The sequence below is a fragment of the Crocodylus siamensis genome, chromosome 5 (assembly GCF_052110815.1).
Source record: "Crocodylus siamensis isolate JL-2025a chromosome 5, ASM5211081v1, whole genome shotgun sequence".
Taxonomy (NCBI): domain Eukaryota; kingdom Metazoa; phylum Chordata; order Crocodylia; family Crocodylidae; genus Crocodylus; species Crocodylus siamensis.
Window position 1 is genome coordinate 47,077,521 of NC_143399.1, and position 22,989 is coordinate 47,100,509.

Consider the following 22,989-nt stretch of genomic DNA (forward strand, 5'->3'; position numbering starts at 1 on the left):
ATTTGCTAAAGTTCCGTAAAACACAACCCAAAGGAGTACCTGAGTTTTCTACACGGGAGCTTCCCGCACCCGTATTAATGCCCACAAGAGTGCACCCAACGCACACCAAATACCAAAAGATCCTAGTCACAGACCGTTCGCAAAAGTATGTCTTACGCACACCAAATACCAGGCCAAAAATCCCCCGGTACAAAAGCAAATCGAACAAATCTTTGCCCCCGGATCCAGAAACCAAATTGGGCAAGGGAATTCGTATACTCTACTCAGGTATCCTAGAGATCTTGATCAGAATGCCGGAATGTGTGTCTGGCGTCCTCAGAAACCAAAAATTTTGCACAGGTAGCCTTTAATCTCCCGGATACCCCGACTCACGTCTCAAGCCCCCTGAGCGAGCCCAAAAAGGTGGCTCGGTGCACACTCCCCGTGGTGGCAGGGACAATCTTGTCACTGGATTCTGGGGTGATCCAAAGAACTCCTGGCTAACTCACCAATTTGTTGCACAAAAGCGGTTCATTTCTCTGGAGGCCCGCAAAGATCACAGACACACAAACATCAGCCGGCACAAAAGGATGTATTTGTTTGCAAACAAGGTCAGAGTGGGGCATTGATGCCCAAATCAGCTTCTGACCCCCTAATTGTGTTTGCAAGCGGAATTTATCTTCTCTCTCCTGAGCACGTGTGCAGACACCGGAACTCTTACAGCTACTTCCATTTCATACAAGCATACATGTAGTTACATCATTACATACATCGCATGTATAGTATAATTAGCTACTTAAGTATGCGGGGCAGAGAGATGAATATGCAACAGTTCATTAAGCATGCCCAGAAACTACAACAGTTTGCCAAAAGTTCATACCCCAAGGCCCCAGTCAATTGAATTCCAGCTTCTGTAATCAGCATGAGAAAGGCTAAGCGGGTGAGGGGGAGAAAGGAGCCTTGGGCAGTATTTCTTTCTTATCAGGTGCAAGATGCAAGCTGCGCATTTCTAACAATATTCCATTTCTAACATAATCACAAACTTTAGACATATATACTGTAGTACAGGTTAAGGCACTGTTTCATGAATTTTTATGCTGTATAGAAACATTAATGATATAAATTGATTTCTGTTGGTTTTCATTAATGAAAATATTAATCTATTGTGGGTACAGGGGAAGAAGAGAAACCTGGTCACTTTTAATCTCTCCATAAACATACAGTGCTTTGCCAGAAGTTCTTGGATTACCTTTATTAACCATCTTTCAAGAAAAATTGTAGCCAAAATCTTCAGTATGATCAAATCTTGTTCAGGCTATTTAGTCTTTTCAGATAAGTAAGTGGATAGTGTTGGAGCATGGAAGGACAATATTTTAATGAAATGACTTCAATGGAGGAAGGTGTTTACCACCACTTAGTATGATTTTTCTCTTTTTTCTGCTGTTAGAAACTGTTGATCCTTCATGGAACTATGTGATACTGCTCAGAAACCTTGATAAAATATAACCAAGTTCCCATATATACAGAGTTTAGAGTTCACTTGTTTAGAGCTGTGGTGGCTTTTATGGTGTGAGTTAAGCATCTCTGCAGAGGAAATAAGCAGAGCAGTTGTGGTAGACACAGCATGTATACTAAGGTCAACTCTCCAGTCTTAAATAATTTGTTCTGAGGTTGGTTTTGTAATAAACATCTTAATCTGTGTTTCAGCAGCAGCAATCAGTACTATTCACTGATCCTTTGAGTGAGAGCATGCAGGTGCCCTTGAATTAAGAGGTTGCTTACTGATACCTGATTTGTTGTTGATTAGGTCTTTGTATGACCTCCGTCACTCCCACATCAGATACACTTCAGAAAGTTTCTGAAATTCTGGTGCCATGGCATATCTGCCCAAATAATAGTTGCATGTGTTTGGACAACTTTTAAAGTGTCCCAGTTGCTGCTGGAAAAAAAAGAAGCTTTTTCTGTTTTTGGTAGTGTAAGGGTGATATAACCGTGATGCTCCAGAAATTATGCAAGAGGCAAAAATTTCTTTGGGTTATACTTTTATGTTCTGGTTATAGTTGGATTTTTGGTTAGCTGGCTAAACTAAATAGTTAAACTATAGATGAGGCTACAGCAGATCACCTTTGTTGACCACCTCTTGTTAGGTGTGATGGGGGAGGTTTGCACATTTGGAGTTTGTTTTTTGGCTGCTCTGAAAGAACACAGGAAATTGACTTCCTGCTAGAAATGTCAGAGCATTATTTTTATACCCAATAATTTCTATTTCTAGTAAGCATCAACAAAGTTAATTTCATTTTAATAAAGCTTTCTGCCTAATAGCAGTAAACATGAACAATTTTTAGTTTCCATAGCTATAGTGTCTGAGGGCTCCAATCAAAATTAGGGCCCTGTTGTCTTGTTGTACATTTCTATGCGGGCTGCAACAGTCTCTGCACCTAAAAGAGCCTTGCACTCCAAGTAGAAAACATAGAGGATTAGATGATTGGAAACCAGATTCAACAAGAAATTGGCACAAAGAGATTTGCACAAAATTAGCTAAGGGAGTCTGTACTCCAAAAAAGGCATGTTTGTATGCATGTGTGTGGAGAAAAAGCCACTAATTGAATTTATATCTCCTGTATCCATTCTTCGCAAGATCATTCTAGCCCCTTGTAGTGTCAGCGTAATTCTTAAGCCATTCTTTCGACAGACTTTTTTGCATAGCCTTTTATTTTAAAAATTGATGGAATGTGTAGTTTAATTTTTGAGGTTCAAAATACTTAATCCTTTTGCAATTTATAAATTACAACACAAGTTTTTTGTGGTCCTTCTCTTCTTTGGTTAATCTATAAAATGCAAATCTACCCTGTTTTCTACTCGGAAGGACTCCAAAGCTGCCTTGGGCTGCTTTTCAGTAGGCTGCCATATACATTTAAAAGTAAAATGAATGAATAAATAAACAGAAGATGACTTATTTGGTAGAGTTCCATCAGGAAATTGTTACCTTTTGGTTTTTCAAAGAGGGGACTGTATGTGTTCTTTGAATACAATGGAGTTTTTTACTAAATAGGACTTTCTTTTTTTGGTTAGGTTTTGCCATTGTCCTATGTGAAGAAGCATCACTGATTATAATAGTCATGAAAAAGTAAGCACTTGTGTGGAAGGAAGAGAGAATGTCCAAGCCATTATCTTGTAACGATTTTAAACTCAACTACATCATCATCAGTCCTTATGACTGAACAGAGTTTTCCAAAATATAAGAAATGACTTGTTGGAGTCTGCAGTCAGAGTTCCAGTGCTTCTTCCATCAGTAATTTTGATAGTAGCAGCAGATTAAATTGAATATGACTCTGCTGAGCATAACTGCTTTTGTTTTACTTTTGTCTGCCAATTTTTCAATAATCAGTTTATATGATTATAATTACAATTTAGAGTTCTTCCTAGGAAAGGAAGACCTAAAAATGAGGCTACAGGATGACTAGACTTACTTAGACTTTGAGTTTAATTGCTGGCTATGGTCATCTTTCTTTACCCAGAAGCAGAAAACCTCTTTCCTCCTGAACTTTACTGGACAGATGCTTCCCCATAATTGTTACTGTTAAACAAGGTCTTCACTAGAGCACATTAATAGTAGTATAGTGAATGTATTGTACATTATATGGCAAGCAAGGCTCTTTGGGTAGATGCTATATCTTTTATTAGTCCAACTGAACAGTTGTTCTTTTTTCTTCATGTTGTGAAGTTTCTGTTTCAAATGGCAAAATTCCCTATCTTCCATGTTGCAGGGTTGTTGGTTGTAGCCATGTTGTAGACCAACACGGCTACAACCAACATCCCTTGTACATTATAATGTGCTGAACTTGTACATGTGACATTTTGTTTACAAGATTTACACTAGTTTCTGCTCCATTGAAATTTTCCTTGTTGCATGGTTATCTCCACTTTGTGTTTCAAGAGTTAAACTCCACTTGCTGTTTTATTCAGGTTCTTATATTGTGGCATATTAATAACCAGTCTGGCTTAGTTGTAAGTAACCAAGCATAGGTCTTTGACCTTTTTAGGCAGGGAAGAACTTAAAGTCTGTTCCCAGGTAGTGAGGGAAACTGAGCTACCTACTAAGATTGAAACTATAGCCACAGAAGAGAGAACAATCACAATCTTCTGTTGTTTAGAGCTAAGTAGAAAGGCTAGAAAGAAAAGGTCTGTCTTTCTTTCTTTCTTGTAATAAAAGTACAATACATGACTAGAATGTAATCCCCCCCCCTCCAAAAATAGTCAACTGACTCCAAAAGGTATCTTTAAACTCTGTAGATCACTTAGAGGTTTTATTATATTTTTAACATCCTGTTTGATAAGTGCTGGTATCAAAATCCAAATATTTATAGCATGGAATAAATAAGTTTTAATTTTTCAAGGTGGTGTAAATTTTGGTGATTCTGTGAATTCTAGGACTATAATCCATATACATTCTGGAGGCTGGGTCAAACCAATTTGGATGACTGGTGAATCAGTCCAGTAATTATGTGAAGCTGTTGCTGTCAGATTAGCGTCTGACTTGGAGTGGGTTAAGGAAATGAGATAGGTCAAATCACTTTTTGACCTTTTTAGTCAGGGAACAACTTAAATTTAGAACCAAAGTAGTGAGGGAAACCGAATTACATATGGAGGGTTTTTTGCGATTAAATAAGCAGTAATTGAATAGCATATATATTGTGTTGTCAATACTCCATACCTGAATTCCATCTTTCTTTTTCCTAGCACTGGGTAGAAGTATTGTCTTTTATCTTTACTGTATGTACTGGTTGTTAAAAGGTACTTGATAAACTGTTCAGTTTTGTCAGATGAATCTGCCAAGTTTGCTTTTGAATTTTGATCCTCTATGTGAAAGAATGTGGGAGAAATTTTGTATAATGCCAGGATATGGATACAGTTACAGAATCCTGCTGTGAATTTTTGCCATATAGCAATATATCAAGGCTCTTTTCAAGGTCATCTTGAAAAGACATGAGGCTTTCCAGTAAAGCCTGAAGAGGATGACTTGGAAAATGTTCTTGCAGTCAGGGCGTGTCTAGATTAGGGGGTGAGCAAGGTCTGCCCCCAGACCAGAATGGGTGAACTTCATTTCCCAGCAGCCCTTGTCTGCGCTGTTCCCAGCCAGTCCCCATGGAGACCAGTCAGGAGCTGTGTGGGCAGGGTGCACAGCTGGGCTGGGAGCTGCTTGGGGCTGGGATCTCGCAGCAGTGACAGCATAGGGCTGGAGCCAGGGCAGAGCCTGTCTGCTGCCTCCATGCCCCTGTGACGAACATGGGTTCTGTGGGCAGGAACGTAAAGGGAGTGGATCACAGCTCTGCCATCGGCACTGTCACTGCTACAAGGTCCTGCCCGTGGCCCTGGAGCAAGTCCCCACCCAGATGTGTGCCCTGCCCACACAGCTCCTGGCTGGTCTCCATGGTTCAGGAGCTGCTGGGAAATGGAGTCCGGCTGCCAACCAGATCCACCATTTTGCCTACCCCTGGTCTAGATCTTGTGGAATTTTTCTGCGTAACATCTGAGTATGACTTCTCCTTTCCATCTACGCAGTGTAAGTGGGTATTTAAAATGTATTTCATTGAGACACTGGTAGGCTTCTGAATTAGTGAAAAATTGTAAATAAATCAAAAAACATTCTATTCAGCTGATACCTACATATATAGTGGCATTGCGTTTTAATCATGGAAAAGGGTGGATTCTGGATTTTTTTTAATCAGCATTTTGGACTTTTAATTGCAGAAAACCAGGATCTGTGGTTATCACTTTACCAAAGCTTCAGTTCTTTCTTTACTTGATAACTTACATTCTAACCTCCAGCTCCCCAGGGAAGAGTGAAGTTGTTCTCCTAGGCTTCAGCTAACCACCTTTGCAGACCTTTTGTCTGGTTAGAATAAAGTGTTTTAATAACTTTCCACTGTAGCTGCAAAGGACCTGGTCAGCACAGTTAAATACCCATTCATATGGAGGTATTAAAGAATCAACCAGAATTGATAAAAGTTGTATGTGGATTCTCCGGATCATTACACTTGCCACACAAATGTCTTTGGAAGCCAGACCAGTCGAATTGTGGGAGTGGTTATTACATTTTCTCTCTAATGGAAAGCGTTTTTTGACGCATTTTCTAACAGCTAAAAATGGCTGCTTGCTGATTTGTTGGCATTTTTGCAGATTTTAGGTTGATGCAGCAGGAGGAGTTTATAGATCTGAAATGGAAGCTAAATCTTCATTTGACAAAATTAATAGATCATCTGAGTCTGCATCTACATTAAGTAACGAAGACTTCGTTGTGGTTCATCAGCAATCTGAGGATTCTTCTGCAAAAGATGAGAAACCTCAGCTAAAGGTACTTTTCTTCTTTGTTTTTGTTTTAAACGGAAGTTAAGGATCTGTTGTATTAACTTGCAATTTGTTGTATTTTAATTATGGCCAGATTGTTGAAATCCTTCACCTTTTTGTTTTTCCTGTGTATATGTTGGTGAAATGAGTAGTCTGTTTATTTGCAAAAGCGTCTATGATCAGGACTTGTTAGCATTCTTTAGATGTTTAAAATAAACAAAAAAACAACTTTTTAAAATCAAGATGCTTCCAGCTGGGGAAACGCTCTGGATTTAGGATTCAAATGCTTAGTGCCATTGGTATATTAGAATGGTATTATGCAGTTAGTAAAAAAAAAAAAAAAAAAATGTCTAAAAACATCCAGCTGATGCGAGTATTGGTAGAATTATTATAGACAAGGCTACTGTAGCTGGAGATGCTTGAATCCCAAATCAGTTTCTCTGAGTAGTTGGGTAAATATTGGCTCTGGCTGCGAGCCTGGTCTGTGCTAACATTTCTAACAGGACTACCATTGGTATAGCTGGAGTGGTGATACTATTGATAGAAACATCTAGAATATCCCAACTTCCCATGCTGTCATGCTTAGATATGCTTGAAACACTGTGTTTCAGGCTAGCTTATTCATAAGCAGTCTTCCCAGGCTGGCATTTCTTTTCAAACTTACTTCCTCTTTTCAATTTAGCAGCAGTGTTGTACAGCAGGGGACTCTACTCAAGGGTGAAGGGAAGCTAGAGACTTCCTCCCCCAGCAGTCTTTCTCAGTGCTAGAAGTATTCAAAGTAGAGCCCCATATGAAGATCAAATGAGTTGCCTTTGTAGTTCCATGTGTTAGTGCAGGGTTTGGATATACAAATCCCATCCTGGGTAGAAAAAGTGCTGAGAATGCCTTCTGTGGAAAGTTTATGGCATCAGAATCTAAGATTTCAGGTTTCTGATTCTCAGCATCAGATAAATCTGCCTCTGTTGCTTAAAGCCTCCTGTTTGTTTAGGGTGAAGCTTTTGAATCTGATTTGTTCCACTTCAAATATTTTGGATGTTGCCACCCAACTTAATCCTCCTGTAAATTTTGTCCTTCCTTTTCTAGTACTGGGAAGACAATGACATAGTTGACAAAATTGTGACTTTGTATCCAGTTGGCATCTTGCAGAAGATTGTACCAACAGGACTGTCCAGAATCCTGTTTTATAGTTCGCTACGAAGGAACTTCTTAGTTTTAGTCACAGTAACTGGGTACACTTGAGTCTCTCCTAAAACATGTTTTCTTAGAAATAATATCTAGCTAGAGCCCCCTGCTAAAAAAAACTATTTGAACAAGGAAGTCTTGGTCTGGCTTTGTGAATACCAGAAATCTGAGCAAGGGAAATAATTTTCCTTTTCATTATAAAAAGGAAAATTCACTCTTTAATTATGCCAGAAAGGAGCATTAGTGTACCAGAGGTAGAATCTATTATCCATTGAACTGTTTTTGGACTGTGATAGTTTTGGATCAGCTTAAGAATTTGCTGTACAAAAATGGAATTTATCCATTTTTTGCCCTCCTCTTATACCAGGCTTACTCTCAGAACCACAAGAAGCCCTGAAATGTTTGGGTGTGGTCAAGGTAATAAAGTTTCACTTAAAACAGAACTCAGGAGAGAGTCTGATCTTTCAATGTTTTCATTTTTCTCGGGGGAGTCTCACATATGGCAGCCACCACTGCTGTTGCTTGCCTGTGGTGCCATGCGCGCTTGGAGGTGGCAGCTGCACATGAGCCCCACCCTGTCCACAGGTCTGGCTCTTCAGACAAATTGCAGCAGTGGTGTGAGGTGGTGGCAGGCTGCTGTGTGCGAAACTCCCCTGCCCCTGCTGACTGGCCGGGCGGCACACAGCCACCACCATCACCAGGAGGGGGGCCCTGGTCAGTGCTGGGGGTGGGTGGGCTCTTCTCTCTTCTCCCCACCTTGCAGTGGGGGGAAAGGGGCTCTGTGAGGCTGCCTGGCCCCATAGGGGGACTATTCCTCCTCCTCCCTCTCCTGCATCACTGCAGGGCCAGGAGGTGGGCCCTGTTCGATACTAGAGGGGCTCTTCTCCCTCTCCCCCTCCCCCCCCCCCGCTGTCACCATGGGGTGGGGAGGGGGGGGCTCTGTGAGGCTGCCTGGCCCCAGAGAGGGACTCTTCCCCCTGCTTTCCCCCCATTGTTGTGGGGTAGGGGGACTATGGGATGCTGGTCAGTCCCAAAGGGGTACTCTTCTCCCCCCCCCCCCCCCCAGTACTCCCTTCACAGGGCAGGGGGAGGCTCTGTTCCATGCTGAAGGGAATTCTTTCCTCTCCTCTTTCTCCTCCCATAGGGGCAGCAGAAGCACAGAGCTCAGCTGGAAAGGGTTGGGGGTGTAGGGACCCCACCACACTCCCCACCATGGGATACAGCCCCTACCGCCTGGCAGCAGCAGGAGCAGGAGGGGAGGTCAAGGTGCTCGTGCCCGGCTCTGGCCAGCGCTGCACAGGGGCAGGGAGTGGAGCCTGCCTTATCCCTGCAGCTCTGCCCCCTGAGCCTGAGCTGCAACGTGGGAAGCCCTGCACTGGAGCCAGCTGCTTCCGCCTTCTCCCTGCTGTGCAGGCCCCATGCTCTGCCGGTAGTGAAGGAAAACCCACCCCCTGCTTCCCAGTGGAATCCAGCATGGGGCTTCCCCTCTGTGTGTGTGGAGCTGCAGGCGCAGAGCTTGGGGTTAGAAGTTACTACTCTTTATTACTCTTATACAGTCACATTACTGCTACATAATCACAGAGATTTGGGAAATATAAATTGTCATGACCTATGTATAGGGTCCACTGGAACTTATGTCAGAAGTGCACTGTGCAGCGAATCCTTTAATTTTGCAGCTTCCTTTGCATGTTTCCCCACCACTGATTGATTTGGTAGAAGAGCTCGTCTCTGATTGGTGGAGAGGTCAGAACTGCAATTTTAAATATGCCTCAGTTTTTGCCTCCTAAGGCTGAATTGCAGAGGGGCCCCAGTGGCCCCATTGCTTGCTGCTGACTGGATGGGAGGCAAAAACCATGATATATTTAAAATTTTAGTTATATTTAAAATTTTAGTTTTCACTTTCTGGCTATTGGTCACAAGTGGCATAGCTGATGGAGTCCCTCTGCCAATCAGTGGTGGTGGGAGGGGGCACACGTGAGAAACTGCAAAATTATAGGAGCCGCCACATAGCACTCTTTTGGCATGAATTCTAGTGGTCCCTACCTATGTAGGTGTATAGGATGTTGTTAGCTTATTTGACAGATGAACTTAATGAAGATGGGTGAGTTTCAGGTGCCTTGTCTTCATCTACCTGAGTTGTGTGGGTATGTGTTTTAACTACTTTACATGCAGTGGGTTTTTTTTGCCCAAATTTTAAAAACTTTTGGAAAAAAACAATGTGTTCTAAAATACTTTTTAAAGTACTTGTTTACTAATACTGAAAAACTATCTATTACTTTTGCCTTATGTTTGCTCTTTTCCTGGGTCCAGATATTTTCAAATGGAGATGAACAATTGGAGAAAGCCATGGAAGAGATACTGAGGGATTCTGAAAAAGGCCAAAACAATTATGCTACTGACTATGAAAGCTCCAGTGTTCCTTGTAAGCAGGCAGCTGGAGATGTGTCATCCTGTCAAGCAAATCACCCATCACCATCTTTACATTTAATTCTGGACCCTTCTATTACAGGTACTGGTTAAGTTGCATCTAGGTCATGAACCAGGGTTCTGAAAAATTGAAATAAACCTAAAAATTCCTAGTATTCAAAATTAGACCGGACAAAGCAATGAAGACTCATCTTGTCCAATATGGGCCAAGACGAACTACAAAAATAGTTCATTTATGTCTTGTTACCCAGTTCTGTATTACCATCTCAATCAAGGTTCTCATTTTGTTACTGTGTCAGTGGAAGAACTGCCTGAGCCTTGGTCTGCGTAAGAGAAATATCAAGCAGGGTGAAGGAAGCAATAGAGTATCTTGTATAGTTTGTTGCCAGCTGTATCTGTAAATGTGATATGTCACAAACTGAAGTGTTTTCAGACCTTACTTCAAATGGCTTTTTCTCTTTAAGTCCCTTTTACAAGTTTAATGGATTAAATACAAACAATAATGAACTACAGTCAGGGAAAGTAGAAATGTAAGAGAACTTCTATGGTTGGTATTGTAAGGGGAAGCGAAATGGGTCTTGGTGTGAAGAAAACAGATGCAGTGAGAATACTCTATCCTAGCTCCCTAACATTAACAATGTTTGCAGAAAATCCACCCACCCACTTTAAACACACTTTTAATGTGGTACTAGCACCAGCTCTCTGGCTTTCTGGAAAGATGAGGTTGAGTGAAGTTGTGACTCGTTCTCCTAGTGCAGGGGTTTTCAACCTTTTTTGGTTGGGGTGCTCTGGCGGCTGGTCAAGAAACAGGGAGTTCCCTAGCAGCCTGTCGAGAAGCTGGGGGGGGGTGGTGTCCCCCAGGGACCAGTCGGCAGGGGGGAGGGGGAGGTCCCCTGAGCTGTAGCAAAACCAGAAGTGCTGCCAGCTTCTCTGCGCCATTTCAACTTATCCCCTGGAGCTTTCCAAAGTATACCCAGAGGTACATATACCCCTGATTGAAAACCCGTGTCTTAGTGCATGGAGGGCTTCAAGAAACAGCAAAACTGGTCTCAGATGAGTGCCTCCAGTTTATCAGTGAGTTCAAGGGGGAATGTAGTAAAGGAAAAATTTCTTCTTCTGCAGTTAAGATGGTGAGGACCAACTTTTTGGCAGATGTCCCACAAATTAAGCCTGTGTCTTCCCTAGATACCACACAAGACCCCTTTCCTTGCCCTATCTGCTGCTGTACTGCTTTCCCCTTCCCTTATCTGGCATATGCCCTGCACAGAGGCCTTCTTTGTCCCTTGTAGTATGCATGCTGCAGGTTGGCCATCCCTGAATTAAGGTACCTATTCTAGCAATGTGGAGTAGATTATTTGATACTGTGACAGGTGTGCCTCTTCGGGGTCTGTCCATTAGTGACCCTGCCCACCTGTTATGGGCCAGCTGCTTGTGTTCTAGCCTGCCATGCCTTGTTAATTGCTTAATTAGAGGATGTTAATTCAGTGGGAGGCTGCCCATTTTCTGCCCCGATGCCAGGGGGCACTATCTGCAGCTCTTTTCCTTCCCTTACACCACAGCCCAAGCCTCGCAGATGGTACTCACATAGGTTAGTCTGGGCCTTACAATATTCTGGCCCCCTTGTCCCCCCTGGGTTTTCCATGGCCCTGCTCGCGCCGGGGTCCCCACACTACTGGGGGTCCCCTATGAAGCCTCTTCCAACCCCTAATAGCCTCACCCAAACCACCGGTCTAAACAGTGAACACAAAACACAAGCCCCTGGGCTATAGCATAAAATCTAAGCTGTCCAGCTAAACAACATTCAAGCTCTACCAGGGAATTCTCCACCCCATAACAGCAATCAGGAGCTGCTCGTGCAGTCAGGCTTCTCCCCTCCGCTCTGGCAGAGCTGCTTCTCCCTTGGCTGCTGGCGGGGAACTGCCTGCCTGGCCTCAGCCTAGGGTTATATGGGAGCCAGGCCCTGCCCCTTCCTTCTGGTCAGCTGACTCCCACCAGTTACCCTGGCAGCCCATAGCTGGATTCCTTACTTATTGCTCCATAAGTAGCAGGCACCTCAGTGCCCTGCTACAGATACCTACAAACATAAAGGGGTGGGAGAAGAGGATTAAGAGTAAGTGTGCGAGCAGTGTAGAAAACAAAAAATCTGAGTCAGATGAAGAATTGGCAAGTCATAGAGATGTCTGGTTGAACTGTGGCACAGATTCAGTCAGCTCTGGTGGTGGAAATCTGTTTTAGTAAAACTGAAGAAAAATTAAATAACGTGTTGGCCACAGTTAGTAGTAATTATTCCTAGTCCCTTTACATGGCTCTTACAGATGCAGAACCTAACATTACCATCTCTGAGGAAGGTGTTCAGGATTAGGAGGAAGAACTATAGTAGGCCTAGCCCATAGGCCAAATCTGGCTTCTCAAGTTGGGAAATTTGGTAGTGGAGGAGTGGTGGTAATTAATACTGCCATGCCTTTGCTGCTGCCAAAATACCCAGCCCTGTATGACAGTCTGGGACTGGACCATACCTCCTTTCCCCTTCACTGTTGCATCTGGCCTGTGGAGGGACTGGGCAATGCCCATCTGGCCTGTGGGGCAAAAAGATTGTGGTTAGGCCCTTAGGATTCTGAATCTGCTGTAGGGAAAGGCAGATATCCCATGTAATACTTAGAAATCTAGCATCCAAAACTTTTAATCTAAAAATGTTATCTATTATAATTTAAAATTGAAAGGAACTAGATGCTGTTACCAGCGCAGAATAGACATTCAATTCTTTGCATGGTCCACCCCAGCAGTACTGTGCTCTGTACTGCTTTTCCAAAGGGGTCTGAGTGTCAAGAATTAAGTAGGCTCAGTGTTGAAAAACAGACAGTTTAGGGTGTGATTTAAGCTATAGTTTGATCCTTATGCCTGCAAGAAAGATGATAAAATTTGTCAGCTTTAGGAGAATATTCTTTTTGTTGTGGGAGACAATTGGATAAATGCCCCTAAATTTTGATCAACTCTAACCTGTGCCACTGAGGTACAGAGTTCAAGGCAACATAAATAAGTGAATTTTAGAGTGTGCTGGAAAAACAGCTGTCAGACAGTAAGGAGTTACCAATCTTAACTTTGTGTGAACTTACATTTCCCTGTATTAGATGCATATAGATATAGGTTTTATGAGTATAAAGGTATTACATGTTAAAGGTGAAATTCAGCATTTTGTGAGAGGTTGCTGCAATGCCTCGGTGTTAGGAAAAGAAGAGTATTTCACATTCAAGCTTGTCAAACTCTACCAAGTCAAAGATAGAGTTTTGTTTTGTTTTGTTTTTTTACTGGTCTAGTAAAAGACACCACCCAAAGAAATCCTTGCCTTGCATAATTCCTGGACCATCATGGCTATGAGATTACCCTACCAATCCCATTGGAACACTGGGCCATTAAATAACAAACTTCTCATAATTGGATGTAAACCATGAAGTATTATGAGAATATAAGAGGATTAAAATGGGTTCAGATGTGTTTTGTTGCAGGCTTGGTTAAAGGATAAACCTGTTCCACTATGAAGTGGATCCAGTGGATGAGGTTCTGTGAAGATGATGAGAGGTAAATGGTTTGGTATGTCCACCAGCTTCAGGTTTAGCAGCAGTGGTAGGGTAGCTTACATGTATTTTATTCAAAGTATTTAACCTGACTGTTGAACAGGATGGACCCACAGACAGTAGATAAAGATGCTGATGTAAATGTAAAGGTATTTCTAGAATGGTTTATATAACTAAACAAATCAGTGTGGATCTTTTTCACTGTTAACATTTCACAAATGTACTGCATTACAGCCCTTTCATAAATGCCATTCAATGTCCTCCTGACTTTTGTCTAGGGTAGCACTTCCTGGAGTTTGCTTTAGTATACTGAAAAATTCTTTCAGGTTTACATCCTTAGATTTGGAAGGCAAGTCATACTTTATTTATACTAAAGGTAGGAGTTTAATTGTTCTTTTCTTCCTTTTCAGAAATCTCTGCTCCCAGACCCTCTTCTCCCAGCGAACCACCAGAAGAGGACAGTGTATTATTTAATAAACTGACATACCTAGGCTGTAGAAAGGTTTCTGCCCCTCGCAATGAATCAGAAGCTCAGTGTGCAATGGCAGCTATGAAATCCTCAAGCCATTCGCCTCTTCTTGTGACTCTCTATGTTCCGAATGTCCCAGAAGGCTCTGTAAGGTAAACTATAGGAGTTACTACTTAAACGAACAAAAAAAACTTGGGTTGCAACCTTGTTCCAGCACGGTGTTTTCAGTGAAATAGATAAGAGCAACATGGGCCCAAAAAGCTAATTTATCAAAAAATCAGTTTTCAGCCTGCTAAATAATCTGACAAAATAACTGAAAATCCAGGAATTTTAACCAAGTCGGTAAGATTTCCGAATGGGGGGAAATATTAGGGGGTGTGTGAAGCAGGCCGTATTCGATTTGGACTCAGATTTGGCCCAATTCAGGGGACAGTGATTCGATTTGTTAATTTGGATCACTGTCCCAATTCGATTTGGTCAAATCTGAATCGGAAGATTCGATTCTGATTCGGAGAATCTGCGGTTTGACCATAGACACAGGTTTATATGTTTTTTCTACGTGCCTTGAGGTACCAGGTGTGGCTCGTGAACACTGAGATGGTGGGGTGGATGGAGTGTCCCACAGGACCACAGGTGGACTTCCGATCCACTTCCAGGTCTGCTGCTGAGTGCGGCCCTCCCCTGCTCCCTGGACCCTGGAGGCAGCAGTCGCTGAGTCAAGGGGCGGGGTGGAGGTCCCCCACATGCTCCGTGGTAGACCTGGAAGTAAACCAGAAGTGTTTCTGGGGGCTGCCAAATCGGGCCGAATCTCCTTCGAATTGAATCAGCAACCAAAACGTCACACAGCCCTAGAGAATATACAAGTTTTATTTTAAATCTTCAACATTTTTAATATTAAAGCTCTTTATTTCAGAGTGTTTGTGAGACAGAGATTGAATTAGCAGAACTCTTTGATGCTTTTGTGAGATCTGACTATTTTTCTGTATATTCCGAGTTGTGTTTAACAGTAGACTGCACTACATAATGAGATAAGTATTCAGCCTGTCAATGCAAAATATCTCAAGTTGATACCAATGAGTGTCACCTTTTGATAAATTCCAGAACATCATGTATGGGATACTTAAAATCATGCTCAAACTTCTAAAAGAACATAAGTAATGCCATTTACTGGGTCAGCATCAGTGGAGTTTTACTTTATGTTCTGGGATGTGGTTGGGCTGCAATTTGCTGCAGTGTGTTCCAGATCTAAAGAGGATGGGCAGCTTCCTCCATCATGCAAGAGAGCCATGCTGACTCTGCTGCCCTAAAAGGGAAACCCCAGATGTGAGGAATTGGCACCTAGTTTTGCTGCTCTGCAAGGACTGCCAGGTCATAGTGAAAGTCGCCTTGTTACAATTGAAGTCTGTGTTCAAGTACAACACATCTATCCAGAGCCTTATTTTATTTCTGGTTTGTCTAGACTGCAAAAATATTATGTATTCATAAAAGGACAGTTGTAAAGATGATATTGTTGATGAGTTGGGTAGACCTGCAATTCAAATCATAGGTGAAGAAATGCATCTAACTTAGGTCAATAACCTTTAAAAGTGTAGTCTTATTTATGATGAAATCATGGTACTTAAGTTCTGAATTTTGCTTAAAATTCCAAATGATTTAAATGGAAGCAGCATATGCTTTACTTAGTCTGGTTGGTTTTATAACTATACTGTCCTTTAACTTTTTTCTTGAGATATAAATTCATGTTAGGCATAGGCCCAGTTATATAATGCTAGTATCTGAGGTATTTTTCCATAATGAAATTATTTATTAAGAAGTTATCTTCCTTTAAATATGAACACTATTTTGTCAATTTCCTTTTTACTAGCTTCTTTTTGTGGTTATTATAATATCCCTGGTACATCATTTGTTTTGAAACAAACATAAGGAACATTGTTTTTATTTCAGTAAGTTGAGTGGGCAAAATCTGTCAGTGAATTAATATTTCCAGCATGGTAAAATATTAGTATTCTAAATGGAAACCACAAGGTGTGGTGCCTTGGCAGTGTTTCCAGGGTGATCATATATTTTTGGGAATTATCTGACCTTTGTAGGAGTGCTGAGGTCATGCAAAGGGGAAAGAGTTATAGGTTTCCCTTGCTTTATGTGGTAGATGCATTCCTGAAAAACTGCACATAACTCGAATATGCATAAAGGGAATGCACTTTACAAGCTAATAAATAGCTGCCTGGCCTATGTAATCAAGACCTTGATTGCATCAGCAGCAAGGAAGTGTGATGGGGCCGGGGTGGTGCTAGGCTGTTCCCAGTGGGGGTGCTGGGCCGGACTCTGCTTGGGGTGGGCAGTGGTGGTGCTATGGTGGGGGGTGGGCTGCAGCCACCTTAAAATTTTCCATAGCCCACCCCTCAACCTGCTCTCCCAGAGCTCCTGCTGCCTACTCTGAGTGCAGTGTGGCCCAATCCCCCTGATGGGAAGAACCCAGCCCCATGGGCTGGGGAGAGTGGGGCCTTGATCCTCTCTCCACCAGTGGTGAGGGAAGGAATGCGGCTGAGGCAGGTGCTACGTAGCTGGGGCAGGGCATGGGGACAGTGGGTGCAGTTCCTGCTGCTATGGGCTGCTGCTGTGAGTTGGGGGCCAGGCTGGGCTCTTCCTGGTGGGAGGGTTGAGCCATGCTGAGCTTGGGGCAGGTGGCAGTGGTACTGGGAGGGAGGATAGGGGAGACTATGGTGAATTTTGGGGTGGCTGCAGTCTCCCCCTGCCTCTGCAGCCCCGCTCCCAGCACCACCTGCCCCAAGCATGGCCTGGCTCAGGCCTTGCCAGGAAGAGCCCCAGCCCACAGTGGCAGCCCATAGCAGCAGGAGCTGCCCCTCCACTCCCACCCTGCACCCAACAGCCAGGTTGGGTGGTGGCAGCTCTGGGAGGGGCTACGGAGGGACTGCAGCCAAAAATTTGCTGTAGCCCCCAGACCCTCTTCCCAGCATCCCTACCGCCTGCTCCAAGCACAGCATGGCCTGACCCCACCCTGCTGAGAAGAGCCTGGCCCCAGGGGCTGGGGTGGGTGGGGCCTCGATCTGCCTCCCCACCAGTGGTGAGGGAGGGAGTGGAGCTGGGGCTGGGGCACAGCCCCAGTTCACAGTGGCAGCCCATAGCAGGAGGAGCTGTGTCTCCTGTCCTGCCTTTTGCCCCAGCTCCAGCCCCATGCCCTCCCTCACCACCAGCAGAGGGGCAGATTGAGGTCCTACTCACCCCAGTCTCTGCTCCTGCCTGTGTCCTAGTCCCTCCCTCACGCCTGGGGCCTTGATCTGCCCCCTGCCCATGGCCCTTTCCCCTCCCCCCACAGATGTACCTGCTGGTGATTGCATGAGAGTTAATTTATCTTGCATATAACAAATTTTGTATATAAAAAGGGTCATCGCATAAGGGTGAATTTGTATATACAGAACCCGCATAAAGCAAGGGAAACCTGTATTGAGCTGACTTCAAACAGAGTATGCAGATCATTTATACTTGAATTTATGGCTGATCTTTGGACTTTTTGACCCACTTGACAAAAAAACTTAGATCTATTTCCTGTATATTTATGGATAAAATATTAAGGCAGTACACAGCAGAATGTAAGAAAGAGCTTTTGATTTATAAAATGAAGTAAAAGTTTAAACACACTCTGGAAAAATAAAAATAGGAAATCAATGTAGTTGGGAAAATTAAATTTATAGTATGCATAGAAAATATTTGGATAGCTGGAAAGCATGCTTGCTATATTGGTAACCTTGTACACATTCTAGAAAGAGGAGCTTTTAGGTGTGCCAACTGAAGTTAAACTTTCAAGTAACTTTGTTTCAGATTCCTGCAAGATACATGTCCATGATCTGTATTTAGAAAGGAGCTGATTTAAAGGGCCCGTATTGAAACGGTGACTTAAAGAGCTGCCTGTTCTGTGCCCTTGCTGCTGAATTGGTGTGCCCTGTTGGCATTTAGGTGACACGCAGTAAGCAGAGGTGGAGTGCTGGGAATTGGCAGCCCCTGACAGTGGCTGGGTAGCACTTGCCTGACCCATAGCTCTGAAGGTTGCTGACCCCTGGCTTGTACTGTATTAAAAAATGTTTTATATCTTTCTGAACTTTTAAAAATCTTGGGTCCTTTTATTCAGTACTAGCTGTTGTATTTTTTTGGGGCAATAGCTTATTCAGTTACAGAGAGGCCAGTAGATAGTTTGATATAATATTGATTGATTTAAATGATTTTATGTTTCCTCCTCCTCTACTCCCCCTTCTTCCCCAAAAGAATAATTGACCAGTCCAGCAATATGGAGATAGCTTCCTTCCCAATCTACAAAGTGGTGTTCTGCGCACGGGGGCAAAATGGGACTCCAGAGTGTGACTGCTTTTCATTTACTGAGAGCTGTTGTGGAACAGAGGAGTTTCAGGTTCATGTTTTCTCCTGTGAGATTAAAGAGGCAGTAAGTATAAACTTTACCAAAATAACTTAACATAACAAACTTTTTTTTTTAGTATCATTTCCAATCTTTTAGTGTGTCAGTCACATGATGTAAAATTATATTAAACACTTTTTATTTTTGTATCCAGAAGATTTCACAAGATGTATGTATAGCTATTGATTCCTGAATATTAAAAGAGTTCAGAAGTTACTTTAATACTTATCAAAGATAGTCCTTCAGTAGGACCTGCATAGTCATGTTATGCTGCACTGTTGTGAGGAATGAGTTGAAGGTTAATTATTAGTGCTTTAGTCCTGTTGTAAAGTAGGGTTGAGATTATTGAGGTGGAAACATGTTTACATTTTAGAGCTTTAATGTATTCTCTCAAGTAACACAGATTTTTCTGAGGTGTTAGAGCACTGGGACATTTGAGGGACCAAGATTTTGAGGCTGGAGATGCATAGTGTGACAGAAGGCAAACTCGAGACTGGATCTCAAGTTGGCTTGCCCTCCTGCCTAGGGTAGTCTGCCCTAATACGCCTGCTACAACTTGAATGTTTTAAAATATAATATGTGGGAGGGTGCCCTTACACAACACTGATGCCAGGGGATGCTATCCATGGCTCTGAATCTTCCCTACAGCGTGGCCCATGCCCCATGGGTAGCATCTAGGTTATAATTGCTCCCCAGTCTGAGACCATGGCAAATTCAGTCCACCATTGGTCTCCATTCATGCTCACTCACTCTGCCTCCTTATACAATGAGGAAAAAGTGGACACCTATGGCAATTAGTATGTGTGTACCTATCCTCTTTCTTTCTTCAGCGTCGTGACTCCCCCACCCCCTGGTCTTAGTTGACTAACATTGTATTTAAGTAACCTAGTGGCATTCCCTTGCTCACCCCCATCCCTCCTATGTTAGTCCCTTGGTCAGGTGCTTTGTATTTTCCTTATGGCTTTGTCATTTTTCTTTTTTTTGATGACCCTTCACATACACTAATAAAGCTAGAACTGCTATTGACAGACAGTAAGCTGGGCAGGCTGTGTGCAAATGTGAAATCTATTGAAGGAAGCAATTCCACTTTTTTCTGTCCTCTATACTTGAGTTCAGAAGTTTAATCAGAAAAATGAGTGTTGAAGTAGCATACATTTTAGTCAAAGCAGGGCTGTCCACCAGGTGACCCATGGACTGCATGTTGTCTGAAAAGGGCTTAATGTCCAGCCCCTTGGCTCTCACCCCACCACGGTTCCCCCATTCCTCTGGCTGCAATAGCAATTGGTGTCTCCAGGCTCTCCCTCTCTCCTTTGACTGCTTTTTGCTTTTGCCCTGGGGATGGGGTAGTGTGTCAGCACAGGGAAATAAGATGTGTGAGCCTGCAGCTGCACTGGGTGCATGTGGTAACTGGAGTTGTATGTGAGGGTGGGGGGTGGGGATTGTGCCCACATGATGCAGCAATGGTTGGGGGCATGCTTACTGCAGTGCAGAAGGAGAGAATTGCACTTGTTCATTTCCACAGTGCAGTGGGGGCAGGAACGCTTCCATGTGACACACCTGGTACAGCCTATATCAGGTGCAGTCCCTGGAACATGTGGCCTCCAGGGGCTTAGATGTTGGACAGCATTGTGTCAAAGTATACTGTGTTCACTACTTATAGTGCATACTGAGAATTCATCGTGTCAAGAAAAGTTTCATCTATGAATAAATCACGAGTGTAAACTTGTTACTAAAGAGCCTGGAGGATATATTTCTAAACCTATCCATACAATGAGAAACTGTCCCTTGAGAGATTATGTTACAATGGTCTATATTCATCATAGTAAAATAAATGGATATTATAAATGTTCTTAACTTATTTTTCTCTTTCTCTCCAGGTCAGCAGAATCTTATATAGTTTCTCAACGGCATTCAAACGTTCTTCCAAACAAGCATCGGATCAAGTAAAAGACTCTGTTCTTCCTACCCCAGATAGTGATGTGTATACTTTCACTGTCTCCTTAGAGGTTAAAGAAGATGATGGAAAAGGAAATTTTAGGTAAGCTGGAAAAATGGAGAAAGATGCACACACTTATGTTATAAATGTATGTAGTGTTTTTTTTGAGGGGTGCATGATTATTTAGCATGTAGTGAATAAATGTAATATAGTTTTATTCTCTTGCTTTATACTAAGTTTTTAAGAAGTTTTCCTTCATTTTTGTAGTTCTCAAATATACTTTTAAAGAAAAGCCTCATTGTTTTAAACCACTTATTTTCAAAGCAGTGTTAATCATGTTTTAGAAGTATGTTAAAGGCCTAGATTTTGGTAAGTTATTCAACTATATAACTATTTGTGCTAATAGAACTCTCTTCTTTTGTTTTTCAGCCCTGTGCCAAAGGACAGAGAGAAGTTTTATTTCAAACTGAAACAGGGAGTTGAGAAGAAGGTGGTAATCACAATCCAGCAACTCTCAAATAAAGAATTGGCCATTGAAAGGTAAGCATACTAATAATGAAATAATGCTAATTTAAGCATAAAATCATGGTGTCAGATATACTTGTCATATCATGATCATCTTGAGAAAGCTATAATGAAGTCAAAGATCAGGAAGTATTCTTATAGAAGTCATCAAAATGGAACTCCACTTGTGTAGTATAATGCATCTAGCTGTGAGTGATCTCAGTAAGCCTCTGCTGTTTGCTAGAGCAGGGGTGTCAAACGTATGGCCTTGCAGGCTGGATCTGACCTATGAAGTTGCTCCATTTGGCTTGCCAGGCTACTGGCAGGCCAGAAAATTTGGAAATATGGCTAGCAGTGGGTGTGACCTGTCACAGAATCTATAGCCCCATTGGATATGGCCTTCAGAGGCCGTCAGGTAGGTAAGGGCTATGCCATCACAGCTCTGCTTGCCTTGTGACGATTTGAGGCTGCTTCTGCCACTGCCTCTATTGTAGCCACTGCATGACCTTGCAGATCCGGCCTGTGAGAAGCTCCATGTTCTAGATCTGGCCTGAAGAGTGGAGTGTGTTTGATAACCCTGTTAAAAGAATGTCCATATAGTTGAAATTTGTAGGGCGGTTGTAAGATGGTATTGTTTAGTAGAGGCTTCCAGATGAGATGTCCTTACTGATAGGGCTGTGTAAGTGAGACTCCTAGCATCTCTCTCCAGGTAAATGGACATCTGGGTCCATTCTGCATTACAGAGATTTTGCTGGCCTAGCTATGGTTGCTGGGTGTTTGACAAGATTTGTATCTCCCCACCAGTTGTACTGGCCAAAGCCCTCATGTGGACACATTTATGCTGAGAACAAAGCACTCATATGTGGTACTTGGGTGCAGTGGGGTGAAGAAATGGACCTGTACTGCAAGTTCATATACATCTGCCAGAAGGTGCCACCAACATAGCTTTATCAGCATAACCATAATGTTATGGTGTCCAAAGCGTAGGCAGTCCCTAGGAGTGGAATCTATGTGGACAGTTGCTCAGGGAAAGAATGTCTAGCCTGCATTAACTCTCTGACCTGTGTCATGTTGATGGATTCCACAGCCTGTCCTTCTCGGCTGTGACTGTCACTTAGTTTTGACACTTAGTTCTTCAACAGTACAAGCGAGTTATCCGCACTGTTCCTTTATGCCTTTTGGCTGGTGGGGAGTTAGAACAGATATGTAGTGGGCAGCGTGTCCCTGAATGAGCCCTGTGAGCCAAAAGAATTTGAGTTCACATATAAGGTACATGTCCACATGGATCCCACCCTTGGTGGACAATGCATTTTGAAGAATCATAGTTATGGCAAAGTAAGTAGCTGTCGTTTCATCATAAAGCATACTAACTGGCCTGTAGTTTGTGCAATGCTGTGTATAGCTTTGTCTTTATTAATAGTATTTAAAAATATTCCACCAGGTGGCAGTCTTACAAAAGAGTTTTGAGTTTACTTTCAGTCTTGCCAATAGTGTGAAGAATCCAGAAAAGAGTTATAATGTCACTCTAAAAGAGTCATAAAATAACCACGAATTTCTCCTCATAGAAAAAAGCAAAAACTCATTACTGTCTCTTCCTAATTTTGTTAGAAGTCATATATTTCTAAGACGAAAATTTAAAGATTTTTTTGGTTAGCTAAAATACAATAAATACCTACTGTAGCCTGTGCTTCCATAGCCTGAAATTCCATTCTTGTTCTTCAGGAGCTTTTTTTGTTTTAATATGCTGTTTTAAATCTGTGGGGTTTTTAGTTATAGCTTGTGAATTCATAGTCATAAAAAACTTTCTTTATTTGCTGATTGATTTAGCAATGGAGTATCAAGCAGCCTGAAAGCACAAATGAAGATTAAACATAATTATTATTTGGCTTGGGAACCATTATGATACAGTCTTATTAAATGTACTTACTTATTCAGTTTTTCCTACTTGATAACTTCCACATGACCCCTGAATAATTTTAATTTATAGGTTGGGGCTACAATGGACAGCAGAATTAAGATTGCATAGGCAATTAGAAATGCCACATTTACTAACTTTTTTGTGTGCTTGAACTTGCAATCTAAAGAACTTTTGTAGTTTTCATGTGAAATATAGACTAGAAAAAAATATCAATACAAGAGAAAA

General features: G+C 42.4%; 1 protein-coding gene across 2 annotated transcripts in view; it reads left to right on the plus strand.

Moving 5' to 3' along the window:
* RABGAP1L (RAB GTPase activating protein 1 like) overlaps positions 1 to 22,989 on the plus strand; it is a 480,584-nt gene that overhangs the window by 45,467 nt on the left and 412,128 nt on the right. For both annotated transcript variants that reach the window (XM_090046904.1, XM_090046905.1), the window contains exons 2-7: positions 6,160 to 6,334; positions 9,820 to 10,018; positions 13,919 to 14,129; positions 18,259 to 18,433; positions 20,284 to 20,444; positions 20,772 to 20,882. In XM_090046904.1, the coding sequence (XP_089903030.1) occupies positions 6,200 to 6,334; positions 9,820 to 10,018; positions 13,919 to 14,129; positions 18,259 to 18,433; positions 20,284 to 20,444; positions 20,772 to 20,882 (992 nt within the window). In that variant the 5' untranslated portion in view covers positions 6,160 to 6,199. The remainder of the gene's footprint in view (positions 1 to 6,159; positions 6,335 to 9,819; positions 10,019 to 13,918; positions 14,130 to 18,258; positions 18,434 to 20,283; positions 20,445 to 20,771; positions 20,883 to 22,989) is intronic.